At 45.9% G+C, this 16,686-nt stretch overlaps 1 protein-coding gene across 4 annotated transcripts in view; it reads right to left on the bottom strand.

The window, feature by feature from the left end:
• Nucleotides 1-450: 450 nt before the first annotated feature.
• Nucleotides 451-16,686, bottom strand: part of LOC138299119 (uncharacterized) — a 336,990-nt gene continuing 320,754 nt past the window's right edge. For all 4 annotated transcript variants that reach the window (XM_069237158.1, XM_069237159.1, XM_069237161.1 and 1 more), the window contains one exon: nt 451-6,068. In XM_069237158.1, coding sequence (XP_069093259.1) covers nt 5,877-6,068 — 192 coding nt within the window. In that variant the 3' untranslated portion in view covers nt 451-5,876. The remainder of the gene's footprint in view (nt 6,069-16,686) is intronic.

Here is a 16,686-nt window from a genome sequence, read left to right as displayed (position 1 = left end):
GCTCGAACTTTCAGGGGCACACAAATCTAGAGACAAAATTACCCCAGAATACATGAGCAATAGCAGACCCGTTTACCAAAGTTTGCCAAGCATGGAGTGTGCTGGGTTCATGTTTTTTGTGGGCGGCGAGCAGGAGTAAAAGACCCAGTCGCCGCCCTGGGGCCCCTTTTATGGGCAGACCATCTTGTGCGATACGTTTGCACCACCCAGAAGCACTGGAAATGCTTCCAGTGTAGCGCTGCTGGGCCCACAAATCACAATCCTCCTTGCTGCAGGGTCGGATGTGCCTCTGCCCCCACCCAGGCACTCAGCCTCACTCGACCCACCATATGTGTGGCTCCCACGAGTTGGCGGAGCCCGGTGCATATGACCCTTTACCGCAGAGGCCTCCATCCCCACCCCACAGTTCACTTCCCTGTCAGTTTCACAATATGCAATAATACACACACCTTGTGGGTGAGGGGTCGTAAACCCCCAGCGGTATTTTATTTCTGACAAACAAAACACAGACAATTAGCCAATCAACATCCCACTATTATATGCAGTAATACTTAATGCTTACAGCTTTATCTACATGTGTAGATGCCCTACATGTGCTCTGAATGGACAGATTTGAAACAGGTTGGGAGGAGGTTCATTAGAAATCCTGGGAAGAAGTCCAGTAGAAACTGGGAGGAAGTTCAGTAGAAATCCAAGAGGAAGTTAAATAGAAATCTGGAAAGAATTTCAGTAATTCAGTAGAACTCTGGGTGGAGGTCCAGTGGAAATTTGGGAGGAAGTTCAGTAGAAACTGGGAAGTAGTTAAGTAGAAATCTGGAAAGAAGTTCAGTAGAAATCTGGGAGGCAGTTCAGTGAGAGGAAGTTCAGTAGTAACTGGGAGGACATTCAGTGAAACATTGGAGGAATTTCATAGAAACTGTTATGAAATTCAGAAGATACTGAGAGGAAGGTCAGTAGAAATCTGGAAGAGGAAGTTCAGGATAAACTGTGAGGATGTTCAGTAGAAATCTAGGAATAAATTCAGTAGAAATCTGGGAGGACAGTGAAATTTAGGAGGAAGTTCAGTAAAAACCTGTAGGAAATTCAGTAGAAACATGGAGGAAGGTTAATAAAAACTGAGAGGAGGTTCAGTAGAAATCTGGAAGAGGAAGTTTAGGAGAAACTGGGTAGACTTTCAGTAGAAATCAGAGAGGAAGATGAGTAGAAATCGGGAACAAAAAAGTTAAGTAGTTCAGTAGAAATCTAGAGAACGTTCAGTGGAAATTTGGGAGGAAGTTCAGTAGAAACTGGGAGGACGTTCAGTAGAAAATTGGAGGAAGTTCAATTGAAATTGTTCATTAGAAATCTGGGAGAGGAAGTTCAGGAGAACCTGAGAGAAAGTTCAGTAGAAATCTGGGAGGCTTAATATTAGAAATTTGTGAGGAAGTCCAGGAGAAATTTGGAAGACGTTCATTAGAAACAGGGAAGAATTTCAGTAGAAACTGAGAGGAGGTTCAGAAGAAATCTAGAAGAGGAAGTTCAGGAGAAACCAGGAGGACATTCAGGAGAAACTGGGAGGAAGTTCAAGCAAAACTGGGAGGTTGTACAGAAGAAACTGGGAGGAAGTTCAGTAGAAATGTGGGAGGAAGTTCAGTAAAAACTAAGAAGAAGTTCAGCAGAAACTGGGAGAAAGTTCAGTAGAAACTGAGAGGAAGTTTAGCAGAAATCTGGGAGGAAATTCAGGAGACCCGGGAGGATATTTAGGAGAAACTGGGAAGAAGTTCAGTAGAAATCTGGGAGGAAGTTCAGTAAAAACTGAAAGTAAGTTCAGTAGAAACTGGGAGAAAGTTCACTAGAAACTAGGAGAAAGTTCAGTAGAACCTAGGAGACATTTAATTAGAAAGCTGGAAAGAAGTGCATCAGAAACTGTGAGTAAATTCAGTAGAAATCTGGGAGGAAGTTCAGTATAAACTTTGAGGAAGTTCAGTAAGACATAGGAGGAAAATCAGTAGAAATATAGAAGGAAGTTCAGTGGAAACTGCGATGAAGGTCAGTAGAAAATAGGAGGAAATTCAGTTGAAATCTGGGAGAAAGTTCAGTATTATAGTGAAAGAAGTTCAGTAGAAACTGGGAGGAAGTTCAGGAGAAATTGGGACGAAGTTCAGGAGAAATTGGGAGGATGTTCAGTAGAAATTGGGAGGATGCTCAGTAGAAATCTGGAAGTTCAGTAAAAACTGGGAGGAAGTTCAGAAGGGACTAGGAGGAATTTCAGTAGAAAGCTGGAAGGAAGTGCATTAGAAACTAGGAGGGAAGTCAGTAGAAACTGGGAGGAAGATCGGTAGAAAATAGGAGGAAATTCAGTAGAAATCTGGAAGGAAGTTCAGTAGAAAACTGAGAAGAAGTTCAGTAAAAACAGGGAGAAAGTTCAGTAGAAAATGGAAGGAAGTTCAGTAGAAACTGGGAGAAAGTTCAGTAGAAACTGTGAGGAAGTTCAGTAGAAACTGGGAGTTCTGTAAAAACTGGAAGGAAGTTCAGTAGAAACGCAGCAAGCCAATATTGATATTTCCCATAAAGAAAGAGGTTTAGTCAATTGGATCCAATAGTTTTTTGACTCTGTTGTTTGTTGGACAAAGGAGTTGGATTTGGCTTTCAGATCACCTGTATTTATAAACACTCTGCTACTTGATTGATTGTAACCATTCAATTAATTAAGTGTGACTATATTTCTATGTATTTGTTCATTTCATAGAAAGGTGTCCAAACTTACTGCTCATAATTTGTATAGTCTATAAATTGCGTTTGTCCTGGTAAACGCTTGATAAATGATCAAAAGAAGCTAAAACAAGTGTTGACATGTGAACCACATGTACAAAGAATCCTGTTTATGACTTCTTAATTGCAAATCTTTCTGATGCGCGGTTAGGAAGTTGTAAACAGCGATTCCCAGTGGGTCGCAAATTGACTTACTTCATCAATATTCGTGAGGTAAGTCACAGTTTGTGGCCCATTGGGAATAGCCTGCCATCACATGGATGGTGGCCTGCTGGGGTCAGCAGACCACCATGTCTCTGATGCCTTTTTAAATAAAGCATTGTTTTTTAAATTAATGGAAATGTGATGCATTCCAAACACAAAATGTAAAAGTTTTCTTCAAATTTTCTACGAGTAGACTGTGGTCCTTGGCACCAACTTCAAGTTGGTGGTAAACTGTGAAGTTTTGCATCCGCATTTCCTTTGCAAGATATTCATACATCCCTCTGTGTGTCACTATTAGGAAGGGACGCCCTTAACACGCTCAATCCTAATACTGAATCGCAAACCTATTTTGTGATTCAGTAATAGGTTACCAGCTCACAAAATAGGCTTTGTACATCCCAAAATATTTTTTAGTGGTCACAACAGCCCGATTCTGCAAATTAGACTGCTTGCGACTGCTAAAAACCTATGTACTTGTGGCCCTTGATCTTTTCATACATTTTAGATGTTGCAAAATGACCACTTGTTAAATGTGTATTTATATAACACCCCATCATTAAGCATGATGGCTGGGACCCTTCAAACATTTTTCTTATATTTCTAAGCCACAATTAGCAGCACTGAGTACCATTTCCGTTAAATGTATGCACTTTTTAAAATTGTTTTTAGGTCAACCCTACAAGACAGCAAAACTATCTAGTTGCAAAAGACCTATTTTCACCTTACCAAAAACTTACAATGGGATTAAAACCCGCCCACTGATTACCATTGGTTGATTTTATTGTCACTCCCATTTTTCTTGCTTCTTATTTGATGCGTTGCCTTGTCCATGTTGTGTTTGTTTCTCCCCTGGAAAATAAACTGTTTACTTGAGTCCTCCCACTGCTCACTATTAGGGAACTCTTTCTTATTTTGCCTTAAGCACTTCATATGTTTTGCAGCTGTTTCCCTAATGTGCCTCTCTCCTCACCACTCTCTGTGTTAATATCCCTGTGCATGTTCTTCCCTTCCCCCGTACTCCATGTTACTCTCACTCACCCGTGTGCTCCTCCCCTCCCTGCTCTGTGTTGCTTTCACCCATGTGCTTCTCTCTTTACCCTGTGGTGCTCTCCCGTCCATGTGCATCTCCCTCCCTTGTTGCTTCCTTCTTCTGCACGTCTTTTACTTTACTCTCCCCCACATCTGCTACCCTTGCTCATCTGTTGTCCCCGCATCCCTACCCTCTTACCCAGTCCCATTTTTGTCTTATTGTTTTTTGGCAGGCCAGGCAGAAAATTGCTGCTTTACAAATAACATTTGTTTCATACTTTTTCATTTTCATATTTTTATATTAATGGATCTATCTTAAATCGGTGAAAAAATAAGCAGTGGGTCAAGCGCATGTGTCATGACGTATTCATGTACATACAAAATTAGTTATTTGTATCATCGCCCCTTTATTTTTTCATTTTGGTCATGCCAATGCTGTACTGCATGAACAAAAGGCACTGGCAGAGCCAATAGGTCCCAAAGGAGAGACTTCTTGGCTTTTCCCATGCTTATTCTCCTAGTTATATAACTGTGCATCTGAAAAATAATTTGAGAAACTTGGATTTGGAATCTGATAGAGTAGAGAAGATCCTACACTCACCTTAAGAACAGTATTATTAAAAGAATTCTTAGCAAGCGATGGGAAACATCCCCAACCACGACTCCCGAACAACGAAGTCACGGACAACAAAAGCGGAACAACGCTTTCGTTAACCATGACTTCCTTGTTTGGTGCCTTAACCACGCATGTCCTAAACAACGCACATGTGTGGTTGAGGCACAGAAGAAGGGAGTCGGCTTAGTCGGAGGGCGTGATCAGGTAAGTGGGGCTGGGGCCGTTTTAGGGGCGGGGTGGGGGGGTCGGGGCATTTTTAGTTTTAGGGTGGGGTTGGGGTATTTTTAGTTTTTGGGGGTGGGGTTTGACTTGGTTTACGTTTAGGGATGGGGTGGGGGGTCGGTGGTTTAGGTTTTGAGGTGGTGGGTGGGTTACGGTAGTTTTAATGGGGCGGGTGGTCAGCATAGTTTAGGTTTTAGGGAGTGTGGGGGGTCGTGGTAGTTTTAGGGGTGTGAGTGGGGGGTTCAGGGTAGTTTAGGTTTTATGGGGGGTGGGGGGGCCGTAGTAGTTTTAGGGGCAGAGGAGGGAGGGTCGTGGCTGGGGTGGGGGTTCGGGGTGCTGGGTAGTTTAGTTTTTAGGGGGGCTGAAGGGTTGTGGTAGTTTTAGCAGCGAGGTGGGGGCGTCGGGTAATTTAAGTTTTAGGGGTGGGGGTTGGGGTAGTGGTAGAATTGTTTTTAGGGGTCAGGTGGGGGTTTGGGGTACGATTGTGTTAGAGGTGGGTGGGTTGGGGTGGGGGGAGTTGCATGCTGGAACCACGCATGCCATTCACGCATGCCTTTACCAGGAATGCCTTTACAACGAAAAATCGTTGTTAAGGCATTTGTGGTAAAGGCATTTGTGGTAACAACGTGGTCATTGTTCCAACCGCGTTGTTTAGGCCTGCGTGGTTCCAGCATGCATTGTTCCGACAACTATTCGTACACGATAGAAGGGTAGGTGTGAGAGAGACAGACTGTAAATAATGTTCAAATGGGAATGATCAAATAACTTGAAATTATCTTGATCAAAGGTGACTACTAGACTGTAAAACCAGTATTGAAATGTTTCTGCAGCAGACATGTGTCAGCTTTTCAGTAGGGATTATCTAGGGCACATCACATAGTCCTTCACTTTCTATCTTCCATCAAGATCCATGTCCCTGAGTATTTATGCTACATATGTAAATAGTTCAATATAGACAAGCTACTTCATCTATAGACCAAGATTAGACTAATCTAGGTCGCTCTGCAGCAGATCACTGTGTAATAGCAGTGCGGAGATGCGATGAGTAGAACATTCAAGGATTCTCCTTCAGTGAGACGCCGTCCGTGACTTTCTCTTCCACGGGATGGGGCTCGTTCATGATGTCAGCGATGGTGGCATAGCAGGTCTTCTTCTCTGCATCCTGCTCAGGCTCTCTCGAAGCATCGCCCTCTTTAATTGGCAGGTTTTGGAGTGAGGCATATTGCATGCTGACCTCATCTTCTTCCTGATCAGGGACACACAGTGCAATCAGGACAGTGAGCTCAAAAAAATAAATGCACAGGAACACTTGTTCACTGACAAACATTTTCCTAGGGTCAACTCTAAACAAGCTCCCATCACTACACAAAACCACCAACATCACAATGGAATCACAAGATCTCAGAACATTGTCAATCCCTGGATACTATGACTGTTCTATACCTTGATTTGTTACAGTCACTCTGTCAGAAAGCTCTTCCTCTGGAGGAGAGTTTTGGTAGTTTTTTGCACTTTTTATACAAAAATTATTCAAGGAGGTTATAAGAGCAGACAAAACAAAGTATACCTTTGACACACCATTGTGAGAAGGTAGCCTCTTTCTAGCCTTGTTACCCCCACTTTTGGCCTGTTTGTGAGTGTATGTCAGGGTGTTTGTCACTGTTTTCACTGTCTCACTGGGATCCTGATAGCTAGGCCTCAGTGCTCATAGTGAAAACACCATGTTTTCAGTATGGTTGTTATGTGTCACTGGGATCCTGCTAGTCAGGACCCCAGTGCTCATAGGTTTGTGGCCTATATGTATGTGTCACTGGGACCCTGTCACACAGGGCCCCAGTGCTCATAGGTGTGCATGTATATGTTCCCTGTGTGGTGCCTAACTGTCTCACTGAGGCTCTGCTAACCAGAACCTCAGTGGTTATGCTCTCTCATTACTTTTAAATTGTCACTAACAGGCTAGTGACCATTTTTACCAATTTACATTGGCTTACTGGAACACCCTTATAATTCCCTAGTATATGGTACTGAGGTACCCAGGGTATTGGGGTTCCAGGAGATCCCTATGGGCTGCAGCATTTCTTTTGCCACCCATAGGGAGCTCTGACAATTCTTACACAGGCCTGCCACTGCAGCCTGAGTGAAATAACGTCCACGTTATTTCACAGCCATTTTACACTGCACTTAAGTAACTTATAAGTCACCTATATGTCTAACCTTTACCTGGTAAAGGTTAGGTGCAAAGTTACTTAGTGTGAGGGCACCCTGGCACTAGCCAAGGTGCCCCCACATTGTTCAGAGCCAATTCACTGAACTTTGTGAGTGCGGGGACACCATTACACGCGTGCACTACATATAGGTCACTACCTATATGTAGCTTCACCATGGTAACTCCGAATATGGCCATGTAACATGTCTATGATCATGGAATTGCCCCCTCTATGCCATCCTGGCATTGTTGGTACAATTCCATGATCCCAGTGGTCTGTAGCACAGACCCTGGTACTGCCAGACTGCCCTTCCTGGGGTTTCACTGCAGCTGCTGCTGCTGCCAACCCCTCAGACAGGCAGCTGCCCTCCTGGGGTCCAGCCAGGCCTGGCCCAGGATGGCAGAACAAAGAACTTCCTCTGAGAGAGGGTGTGACACCCTCTCCCTTTGGAAAATGGTGTGAAGGCAGGGGAGGAGTAGCCTCCCCCAGCCTCTGGAAATGCTTTGTTGGGCACAGATGTGCCCAATTCTGCATAAGCCAGTCTACACCGGTTCAGGGACCCCTTAGCCCCTGCTCTGGCGCGAAACTGGACAAAGGAAAGGGGAGTGACCACTCCCCTGACCTGCACCTCCCCTGGGAGGTGTCCAGAGCTCCTCCAGTGTGCTCCAGACCTCTGCCATCTTGGAAACAGAGGTGCTGCTGGCACACTGGACTGCTCTGAGTGGCCAGTGCCACCAGGTGACGTCAGAGACTCCTGCTGATAGGCTCCTTCAGGTGTTAGTAGCCTTTCCTCTCTCCTAGGTAGCCAAACCCTCTTTTCTGGCTATTTAGGGTCTCTGTCTCTGGGGAAACTTTAGATAACGAATGCATGAGCTCAGCCGAGTTCCTCTGCATCTCCCTCTTCACCTTCTGATAAGGAATCGACCGCTGACCGCGCTGGAAGCCTGCAAACCTGCAACATAGTAGCAAAGACGACTACTGCAACTCTGTAACGCTGATCCTGCCGCCTTCTCGACTGTTTTCCTGCTTGTGCATGCTGTGGGGGTAGTCTGCCTCCTCTCTGCACCAGAAGCTCCGAAGAAATCTCCCGTGGGTCGACGGAATCTTCCCCCTGCAACCGCAGGCACCAAAAAGCTGCATTACCGGTCCCTTGGGTCTCCTCTCAGCACGACGAGCGAGGTCCCTCGAATCCAGCGACACCGTCCAAGTGACCCCCACAGTCCAGTGACTCTTCAGCCCAAGTTTGGTGGAGGTAAGTCCTTGCCTCACCTCGCTGGGCTGCATTGCTGGGAACCGCGACTTTGCAAGCTTCTCCGGCCCCTGTGCACTTCCGGCGGAAATCCTGTGTGCACAGCCAAGCCTGGGTCCACGGCACTCTAACCTACATTGCACGACTTTCTAAGTTGGTCTCCGGCGACGTGGGACTCCTTTGTGCAACTTCGGCGAGCACCGTTTCACGCATCCTCGTAGTGCCTGTTTCTGGCACTTCTCCGGGTGCTACCTGCTTCAGTGAGGGCTCTTTGTCTTGCTCGACGTCCCTTCTCTTTGCAGGTCCAATTTGCGACCTCCTGGTCCCTCCTGGGCCCCAGCAGCGTCCAAAAACGCCAAACGCACGATTTGCGTGTAGCAAGGCTTGTTGGCGTCCATCCGGCGGGAAAACACTTCTGCACGACTCTCCAAGGCGTGGGGGATCCATCCTCCAAAGGGGAAGTCTCTAGCCCTTGTCGTTCCTGCAGTATTCACAGTTCTTCAGCCTAGTAAGAGTTTCTTTGCACCAACCGCTGGCATTTCTTGGGCATCTGCCCATCTCCGAGCTGCTTGTGACTTTTGGACTTGGTCCCCTTGTTCCACAGGTACCCTCAGACAGGAATCCATCGTTGTTGCATTGCTGATTTGTGTTTTCCTTGCATTCTCCCTCTAACACGACTATTTTGTCCTTAGGGGAACTTTGGTGCACTTTGCACTCACTTTTCAGGGTCTTGGGGTGGGTTATTTTGCTAACTCTCACTATTTTCTAATAGTCCCAGCGACCCTCTACAAGGTCACATAGGTTTGGGGTCCATTCGTGGTTCGCATTCCACTTCTGGAGTATATGGTTTGTGTTGCCCCTATCCCTATGTTTCCCCATTGCATCCTATTGTAACTATACATTGTTTGCACTGTTTTCTAAGACTATACTGCATATTTTTGCTATTGTGTATATATATCTTGTGTATATTTCCTATCCTCTCACTGAGGGTACACTCTAAGATACTTTGGCATATTGTCATAAAAATAAAGTACCTTTATTTTTAGTATAACTGTGTATTGTGTTTTCTTATGATATTGTGCATATGACACTAAGTGGTACTGTAGTAGCTTCACACGTCTCCTAGTTCAGCCTAAGCTGCTTTGCTAAGCTACCATTATCTATCAGCCTAAGCTGCTAGACACCCTATACACTAATAAGGGATAACTGGGCCTGGTGCAAGGTGCAAGTACCCCTTGGTACTCACTACAAGCCAGTCCAGCCTCCTACATTGGTTGTGCAGTGGTGGGATAAGTGCTTTGAGACTACTTACCACTCTTGTCATTGTACTTTTCATAAGAGAAAAATATACAAAACAAGGTCAGTGTATATACACATAGCCAAAAAGTTTTGCATTTCCTCTTTTCACTCTTTTCTAAGTGCTGAAAAGTACTTCTAAACTTTCAAAAAGTTCTTAAAAGTTTAAAAAGTTTTTTTTCTGTCTTTCCAAAAAGTTCTGAAAACTTTTTTCTCTTTGTCTATCACTTTAACTCTCTCTAAAAAATGTCTGGCACAGACCAAAAAGTTGAACTGTCCAAACTTGCATATGATCACCTTAGCTGGAAAGGAGCAAGGAGTCTCTGCATAGAGAGAGGTTTGAGTGTAGGGAAGAATCCTTCCTTAGAACTGTTAATTAATATGCTTAGAGTACAGGATAAGGCCATAAGTGCCCAATCTGTAGAAAAAGTAGCTAATGGTTCTCAATCTGATCCAGGGACTCCCCCAGGAAAAGGTTCAGGAAAGAAACTTCTCAGCCTGCCCATTACTAGACAGTCTAGCATAGTTGGTACAGAGGTTGAATCACATCATACTGATGATGTGCTCTCACATTATACTGGTAGCCAAGCTGTTAGGGTGCCCTCTGTAAGGGACAGGTCTCCTTCTGTTCATTCCCATCATACCTCTGTATCTAGAAATGTCCCTCCCACCCACCCTGATGACAGATTGTTGGAAAGGGAGCTCAATAGATTGAGAGTGGAGCAAACCAGACTGAAGCTCAAGAAGCAACAGCTGGATTTGGATAGACAGTCTTTAGAAATAGAGAGGGAAAGACAGAAAATGGGTTTAGATACCCATGGTGGCAGCAGCAGTATTCCCCATAGTCATCCTGCAAAAGAGCATGATTCCAGGAATCTGCATAAGATAGTTCCCCCTTACAAGGAGGGGGATGACATTAACAAGTGGTTTGCTGCACTTGAGAGGGCCTGTGCTGTACAGGATGTCCCTCAAAGGCAGTGGGCTGCTATCCTATGGCTATCATTTACTGGAAAAGGTAGGGATAGGCTCCTTACTGTAAAAGAAAATGATGCTAACAATTTCCAAGTTCTTAAGAATGCACTCCTGGATGGTTATGGCTTAACCACTGAACAGTACAGGATCAAGTTCAGAGATACCAAAAAGGAGTCTTCACAAGACTGGGTTGATTTCATTGACCAGGCAGTGAAGGCCTTGGAGGGGTGGTTACATGGCAGTAAAGTTACTGATTATGACAGCCTGTATAACTTAATCCTGAGAGAGCATATTCTTAATAATTGTGTGTCTGATTTGTTGCACCAGTACCTGGTAGACTCTGATCTGACCTCTCCCCAAGAATTGGGAAAGAAGGCAGACAAATGGGTCAGAACAAGGGTGAACAGAAAAGTTCATACAGGGGGTGACAAAGATGGCAATAAGAAGAAAGATGGTGAAAAATCTCAAGATAAGCATGGGGATAAGGGTAAAACCAAAGATCCCACTTCAAATCTTAAACACTCTTCAGAGGGTGGGGATAAAACAAATTCTTCCTCTTCTTCCCAACCTGCACACATTAAAAAGCCTTGGTGCTTTGTGTGTAAAAACAGAGGCCATAGGCCAGGGGATAAGTCCTGTCCAGGTAAACCCCCTGAGCCTACCACCACTAATACAGCAAGCTCTAGTGCCCCTAGCAGTAGTGGTACTAGTGGTGGGACTGCTGGCAACAGTCAAGCAAAGGGTGTAGTTGGGTTCACTTATGGGTCCATAGTGGAAACTGATGTAATCAGTCCCAAGACAGTTTCTGTCACACCTAGTGGCATTGGCCTTGCCACACTGGCTGCTTGTCCCCTTACAATGGATAAGTACAGGCAGACAGTTTCAATAAATGGTGTTGAGGCCTTGGCCTACAGGGACACAGGTGCCAGTTTCACTTTGGTGACTGAAAACCTAGTGCCTCCTGAACAACACATCATTGGACAACAGTATAAGATTATTGATGTCCATAACTCCACTAAGTTTCTTCCCTTAGCTATAATTCAGTTTAGTTGGGGTGGAGTTACTGGCCCTAAGCAGGTGGTGGTATCACCTAGCTTACCTGTAGACTGTCTCTTAGGTAATGACCTAGAGGCCTCAGGTTGGGCTGATGTAGAGTTTTATGCCCATGCAGCCATGCTGGGCATCCCTGAGGAATTGTTCCCTCTCATTTCAAGTGAAATGAAAAAGCAAAGGAGAGAAGGCCTGAAAACTCAGGATCCCTCTCCATCAACAGGTAAAAAGGGTATCACAGTATCCCCTAACCACCCTACCATTCAGGATACTATTCCTGTGGTGGGAGAAACCTCTCCTGGGGTGGCACCTGTTCCAAGGGAATCATCAGCTGGCAAAGCTGGACTCCCTGAGGTGGAAGTACCTCTCTGTGGGATAACTAACATTGGTGAGAAAAAGAGCACCATTTTAGTTAACATGGAGCATCCCTCCAACCCTCCCAGAGAAACTTTAGTGCAGAAACTCTGCACTGCCTCACAACACTTAGGACAGCATCCCTGCCCTAGTGTGGAGCTGATAGGACAGCATCCCTGCCCTGCTCCAACCCAAGAGAAACAGCATCCCTGTTCTCTCTTCCAGCCATATGGACAAAGTTTTTGCCCAGCTATGGCTTTTCTGAGACAGCATCCCTGTCTGGCATTTCCATCACTACAAATAGGTTCAGTGGACAATTCCCACTGCTCTAAACTAAAACTTACTGATAGAAACTCTGAAAATACATCTTCACATTGTTGCTTAGCTAAAAAACTTCAAACAGGGTGGTTTACATCCCCACAGGGAAATAACCATATAGTGGGTGATAAAGGGAGTAACCAGTCTATTGCAGAGCTACTCTCTACTTATCACCACTTAGACAATAAAGTCTCAACTGGCCAAGGTTAGCCTTATTGTCCTTCGTTTGGGGGGGGGTTGTGTGAGAAGGTAGCCTCTTTCTAGCCTTGTTACCCCCACTTTTGGCCTGTTTGTGAGTGTATGTCAGGGTGTTTGTCACTGTTTTCACTGTCTCACTGGGATCCTGATAGCTAGGCCTCAGTGCTCATAGTGAAAACACCATGTTTTCAGTATGGTTGTTATGTGTCACTGGGATCCTGCTAGTCAGGACCCCAGTGCTCATAGGTTTGTGGCCTATATGTATGTGTCACTGGGACCCTGTCACACAGGGCCCCAGTGCTCATAGGTGTGCATGTATATGTTCCCTGTGTGGTGCCTAACTGTCTCACTGAGGCTCTGCTAACCAGAACCTCAGTGGTTATGCTCTCTCATTACTTTTAAATTGTCACTAACAGGCTAGTGACCATTTTTACCAATTTACATTGGCTTACTGGAACACCCTTATAATTCCCTAGTATATGGTACTGAGGTACCCAGGGTATTGGGGTTCCAGGAGATCCCTATGGGCTGCAGCATTTCTTTTGCCACCCATAGGGAGCTCTGACAATTCTTACACAGGCCTGCCACTGCAGCCTGAGTGAAATAACGTCCACGTTATTTCACAGCCATTTTACACTGCACTTAAGTAACTTATAAGTCACCTATATGTCTAACCTTTACCTGGTAAAGGTTAGGTGCAAAGTTACTTAGTGTGAGGGCACCCTGGCACTAGCCAAGGTGCCCCCACATTGTTCAGAGCCAATTCACTGAACTTTGTGAGTGCGGGGACACCATTACACGCGTGCACTACATATAGGTCACTACCTATATGTAGCTTCACCATGGTAACTCCGAATATGGCCATGTAACATGTCTATGATCATGGAATTGCCCCCTCTATGCCATCCTGGCATTGTTGGTACAATTCCATGATCCCAGTGGTCTGTAGCACAGACCCTGGTACTGCCAGACTGCCCTTCCTGGGGTTTCACTGCAGCTGCTGCTGCTGCCAACCCCTCAGACAGGCAGCTGCCCTCCTGGGGTCCAGCCAGGCCTGGCCCAGGATGGCAGAACAAAGAACTTCCTCTGAGAGAGGGTGTGACACCCTCTCCCTTTGGAAAATGGTGTGAAGGCAGGGGAGGAGTAGCCTCCCCCAGCCTCTGGAAATGCTTTGTTGGGCACAGATGTGCCCAATTCTGCATAAGCCAGTCTACACCGGTTCAGGGACCCCTTAGCCCCTGCTCTGGCGCGAAACTGGACAAAGGAAAGGGGAGTGACCACTCCCCTGACCTGCACCTCCCCTGGGAGGTGTCCAGAGCTCCTCCAGTGTGCTCCAGACCTCTGCCATCTTGGAAACAGAGGTGCTGCTGGCACACTGGACTGCTCTGAGTGGCCAGTGCCACCAGGTGACGTCAGAGACTCCTGCTGATAGGCTCCTTCAGGTGTTAGTAGCCTTTCCTCTCTCCTAGGTAGCCAAACCCTCTTTTCTGGCTATTTAGGGTCTCTGTCTCTGGGGAAACTTTAGATAACGAATGCATGAGCTCAGCCGAGTTCCTCTGCATCTCCCTCTTCACCTTCTGATAAGGAATCGACCGCTGACCGCGCTGGAAGCCTGCAAACCTGCAACATAGTAGCAAAGACGACTACTGCAACTCTGTAACGCTGATCCTGCCGCCTTCTCGACTGTTTTCCTGCTTGTGCATGCTGTGGGGGTAGTCTGCCTCCTCTCTGCACCAGAAGCTCCGAAGAAATCTCCCGTGGGTCGACGGAATCTTCCCCCTGCAACCGCAGGCACCAAAAAGCTGCATTACCGGTCCCTTGGGTCTCCTCTCAGCACGACGAGCGAGGTCCCTCGAATCCAGCGACACCGTCCAAGTGACCCCCACAGTCCAGTGACTCTTCAGCCCAAGTTTGGTGGAGGTAAGTCCTTGCCTCACCTCGCTGGGCTGCATTGCTGGGAACCGCGACTTTGCAAGCTTCTCCGGCCCCTGTGCACTTCCGGCGGAAATCCTGTGTGCACAGCCAAGCCTGGGTCCACGGCACTCTAACCTACATTGCACGACTTTCTAAGTTGGTCTCCGGCGACGTGGGACTCCTTTGTGCAACTTCGGCGAGCACCGTTTCACGCATCCTCGTAGTGCCTGTTTCTGGCACTTCTCCGGGTGCTACCTGCTTCAGTGAGGGCTCTTTGTCTTGCTCGACGTCCCTTCTCTTTGCAGGTCCAATTTGCGACCTCCTGGTCCCTCCTGGGCCCCAGCAGCGTCCAAAAACGCCAAACGCACGATTTGCGTGTAGCAAGGCTTGTTGGCGTCCATCCGGCGGGAAAACACTTCTGCACGACTCTCCAAGGCGTGGGGGATCCATCCTCCAAAGGGGAAGTCTCTAGCCCTTGTCGTTCCTGCAGTATTCACAGTTCTTCAGCCTAGTAAGAGTTTCTTTGCACCAACCGCTGGCATTTCTTGGGCATCTGCCCATCTCCGAGCTGCTTGTGACTTTTGGACTTGGTCCCCTTGTTCCACAGGTACCCTCAGACAGGAATCCATCGTTGTTGCATTGCTGATTTGTGTTTTCCTTGCATTCTCCCTCTAACACGACTATTTTGTCCTTAGGGGAACTTTGGTGCACTTTGCACTCACTTTTCAGGGTCTTGGGGTGGGTTATTTTGCTAACTCTCACTATTTTCTAATAGTCCCAGCGACCCTCTACAAGGTCACATAGGTTTGGGGTCCATTCGTGGTTCGCATTCCACTTCTGGAGTATATGGTTTGTGTTGCCCCTATCCCTATGTTTCCCCATTGCATCCTATTGTAACTATACATTGTTTGCACTGTTTTCTAAGACTATACTGCATATTTTTGCTATTGTGTATATATATCTTGTGTATATTTCCTATCCTCTCACTGAGGGTACACTCTAAGATACTTTGGCATATTGTCATAAAAATAAAGTACCTTTATTTTTAGTATAACTGTGTATTGTGTTTTCTTATGATATTGTGCATATGACACTAAGTGGTACTGTAGTAGCTTCACACGTCTCCTAGTTCAGCCTAAGCTGCTTTGCTAAGCTACCATTATCTATCAGCCTAAGCTGCTAGACACCCTATACACTAATAAGGGATAACTGGGCCTGGTGCAAGGTGCAAGTACCCCTTGGTACTCACTACAAGCCAGTCCAGCCTCCTACAACCATGATCACAGCTAAGAATCCAAATTGATAGGGGGAGAGTAAGTCAGAAGCAGTACAGTGTAATATGCTTATCAATGCTATATTCACACTAAAAACTGGTCAAAATTGTTAGTTTAGACAGGTCATTCAAGCTATTTGCTCAGTGTAGGCCCACAGTGGTGTAGTCTCAATTCACCAAGGTCCACGGTGCCCCACTCGTCAGCATATAATCTACACTGTAAGGATCACTTCTGAGACAAGTCCACCGTGGATCAGTGACAGAATATCGGAAACACAAAAATTGTGTGGACAGAATATTGTGTAAAAAATATTGAGGACAAGGATATCGAGAAGATAAGCGCAAATAGGAACTAGGTAAGTATAAATTGACTATTCTTAACTCAGATCTACGTACCTTGAAGATATATATATATATATATATAGATATAGATATATAGATAGATGAAGATATGTTACGTTAGGACTGTCCCATCATACTTTTATTTTATGGGAGGAATGAAAGAATTATTAATTATCTGACAAAAAGTCCCTTGAACTAACCCTGAATTGATGCATAAGCACTAAAGGCCATAGTTATACTTTTTGACGCAAACCAGCGCCAGCGCTGGTTTGCTTTAAAAAGTTTACCGCCGGTAACGCCATTCCAACGCACCAGACGGGCGCCTTATTTATTGGATTATGTTAGCCGGCGCTGCAGCCTGGTTAGAGTAAAAAAAAAATACTCTAACCGGGCAGCACAGGCGTAGGGAAGAATGGGGGTTGTGCGTCAAAGAATGGTGCAAGTCAGGTTAGAGTAAAAAATCATGGCTCTAACCGGACTTGCGCCATTTATTAGCGCACAACCCCCATGGAAATGACTCCTGTCTTAGCAAAGACAGGAGTCATGCCCCCCTGCCCAATGGCCATGCCCAGGGGACTTTTGTCCCCTGGGCATGGCCATTGGGCTCAGTGGCATGTAGGGGGGCCCAAGTTAGACCCCCCTATGCCACCTAAAAAACAAAACAAAAAATTATACTTACCTCTACTTACCT

Source organism: Pleurodeles waltl, chromosome 6 (assembly GCF_031143425.1).
Source record: "Pleurodeles waltl isolate 20211129_DDA chromosome 6, aPleWal1.hap1.20221129, whole genome shotgun sequence".
NCBI lineage: Eukaryota > Metazoa > Chordata > Amphibia > Caudata > Salamandridae > Pleurodeles > Pleurodeles waltl.
This window is presented reverse-complemented; position numbering and strand designations above follow the sequence as displayed.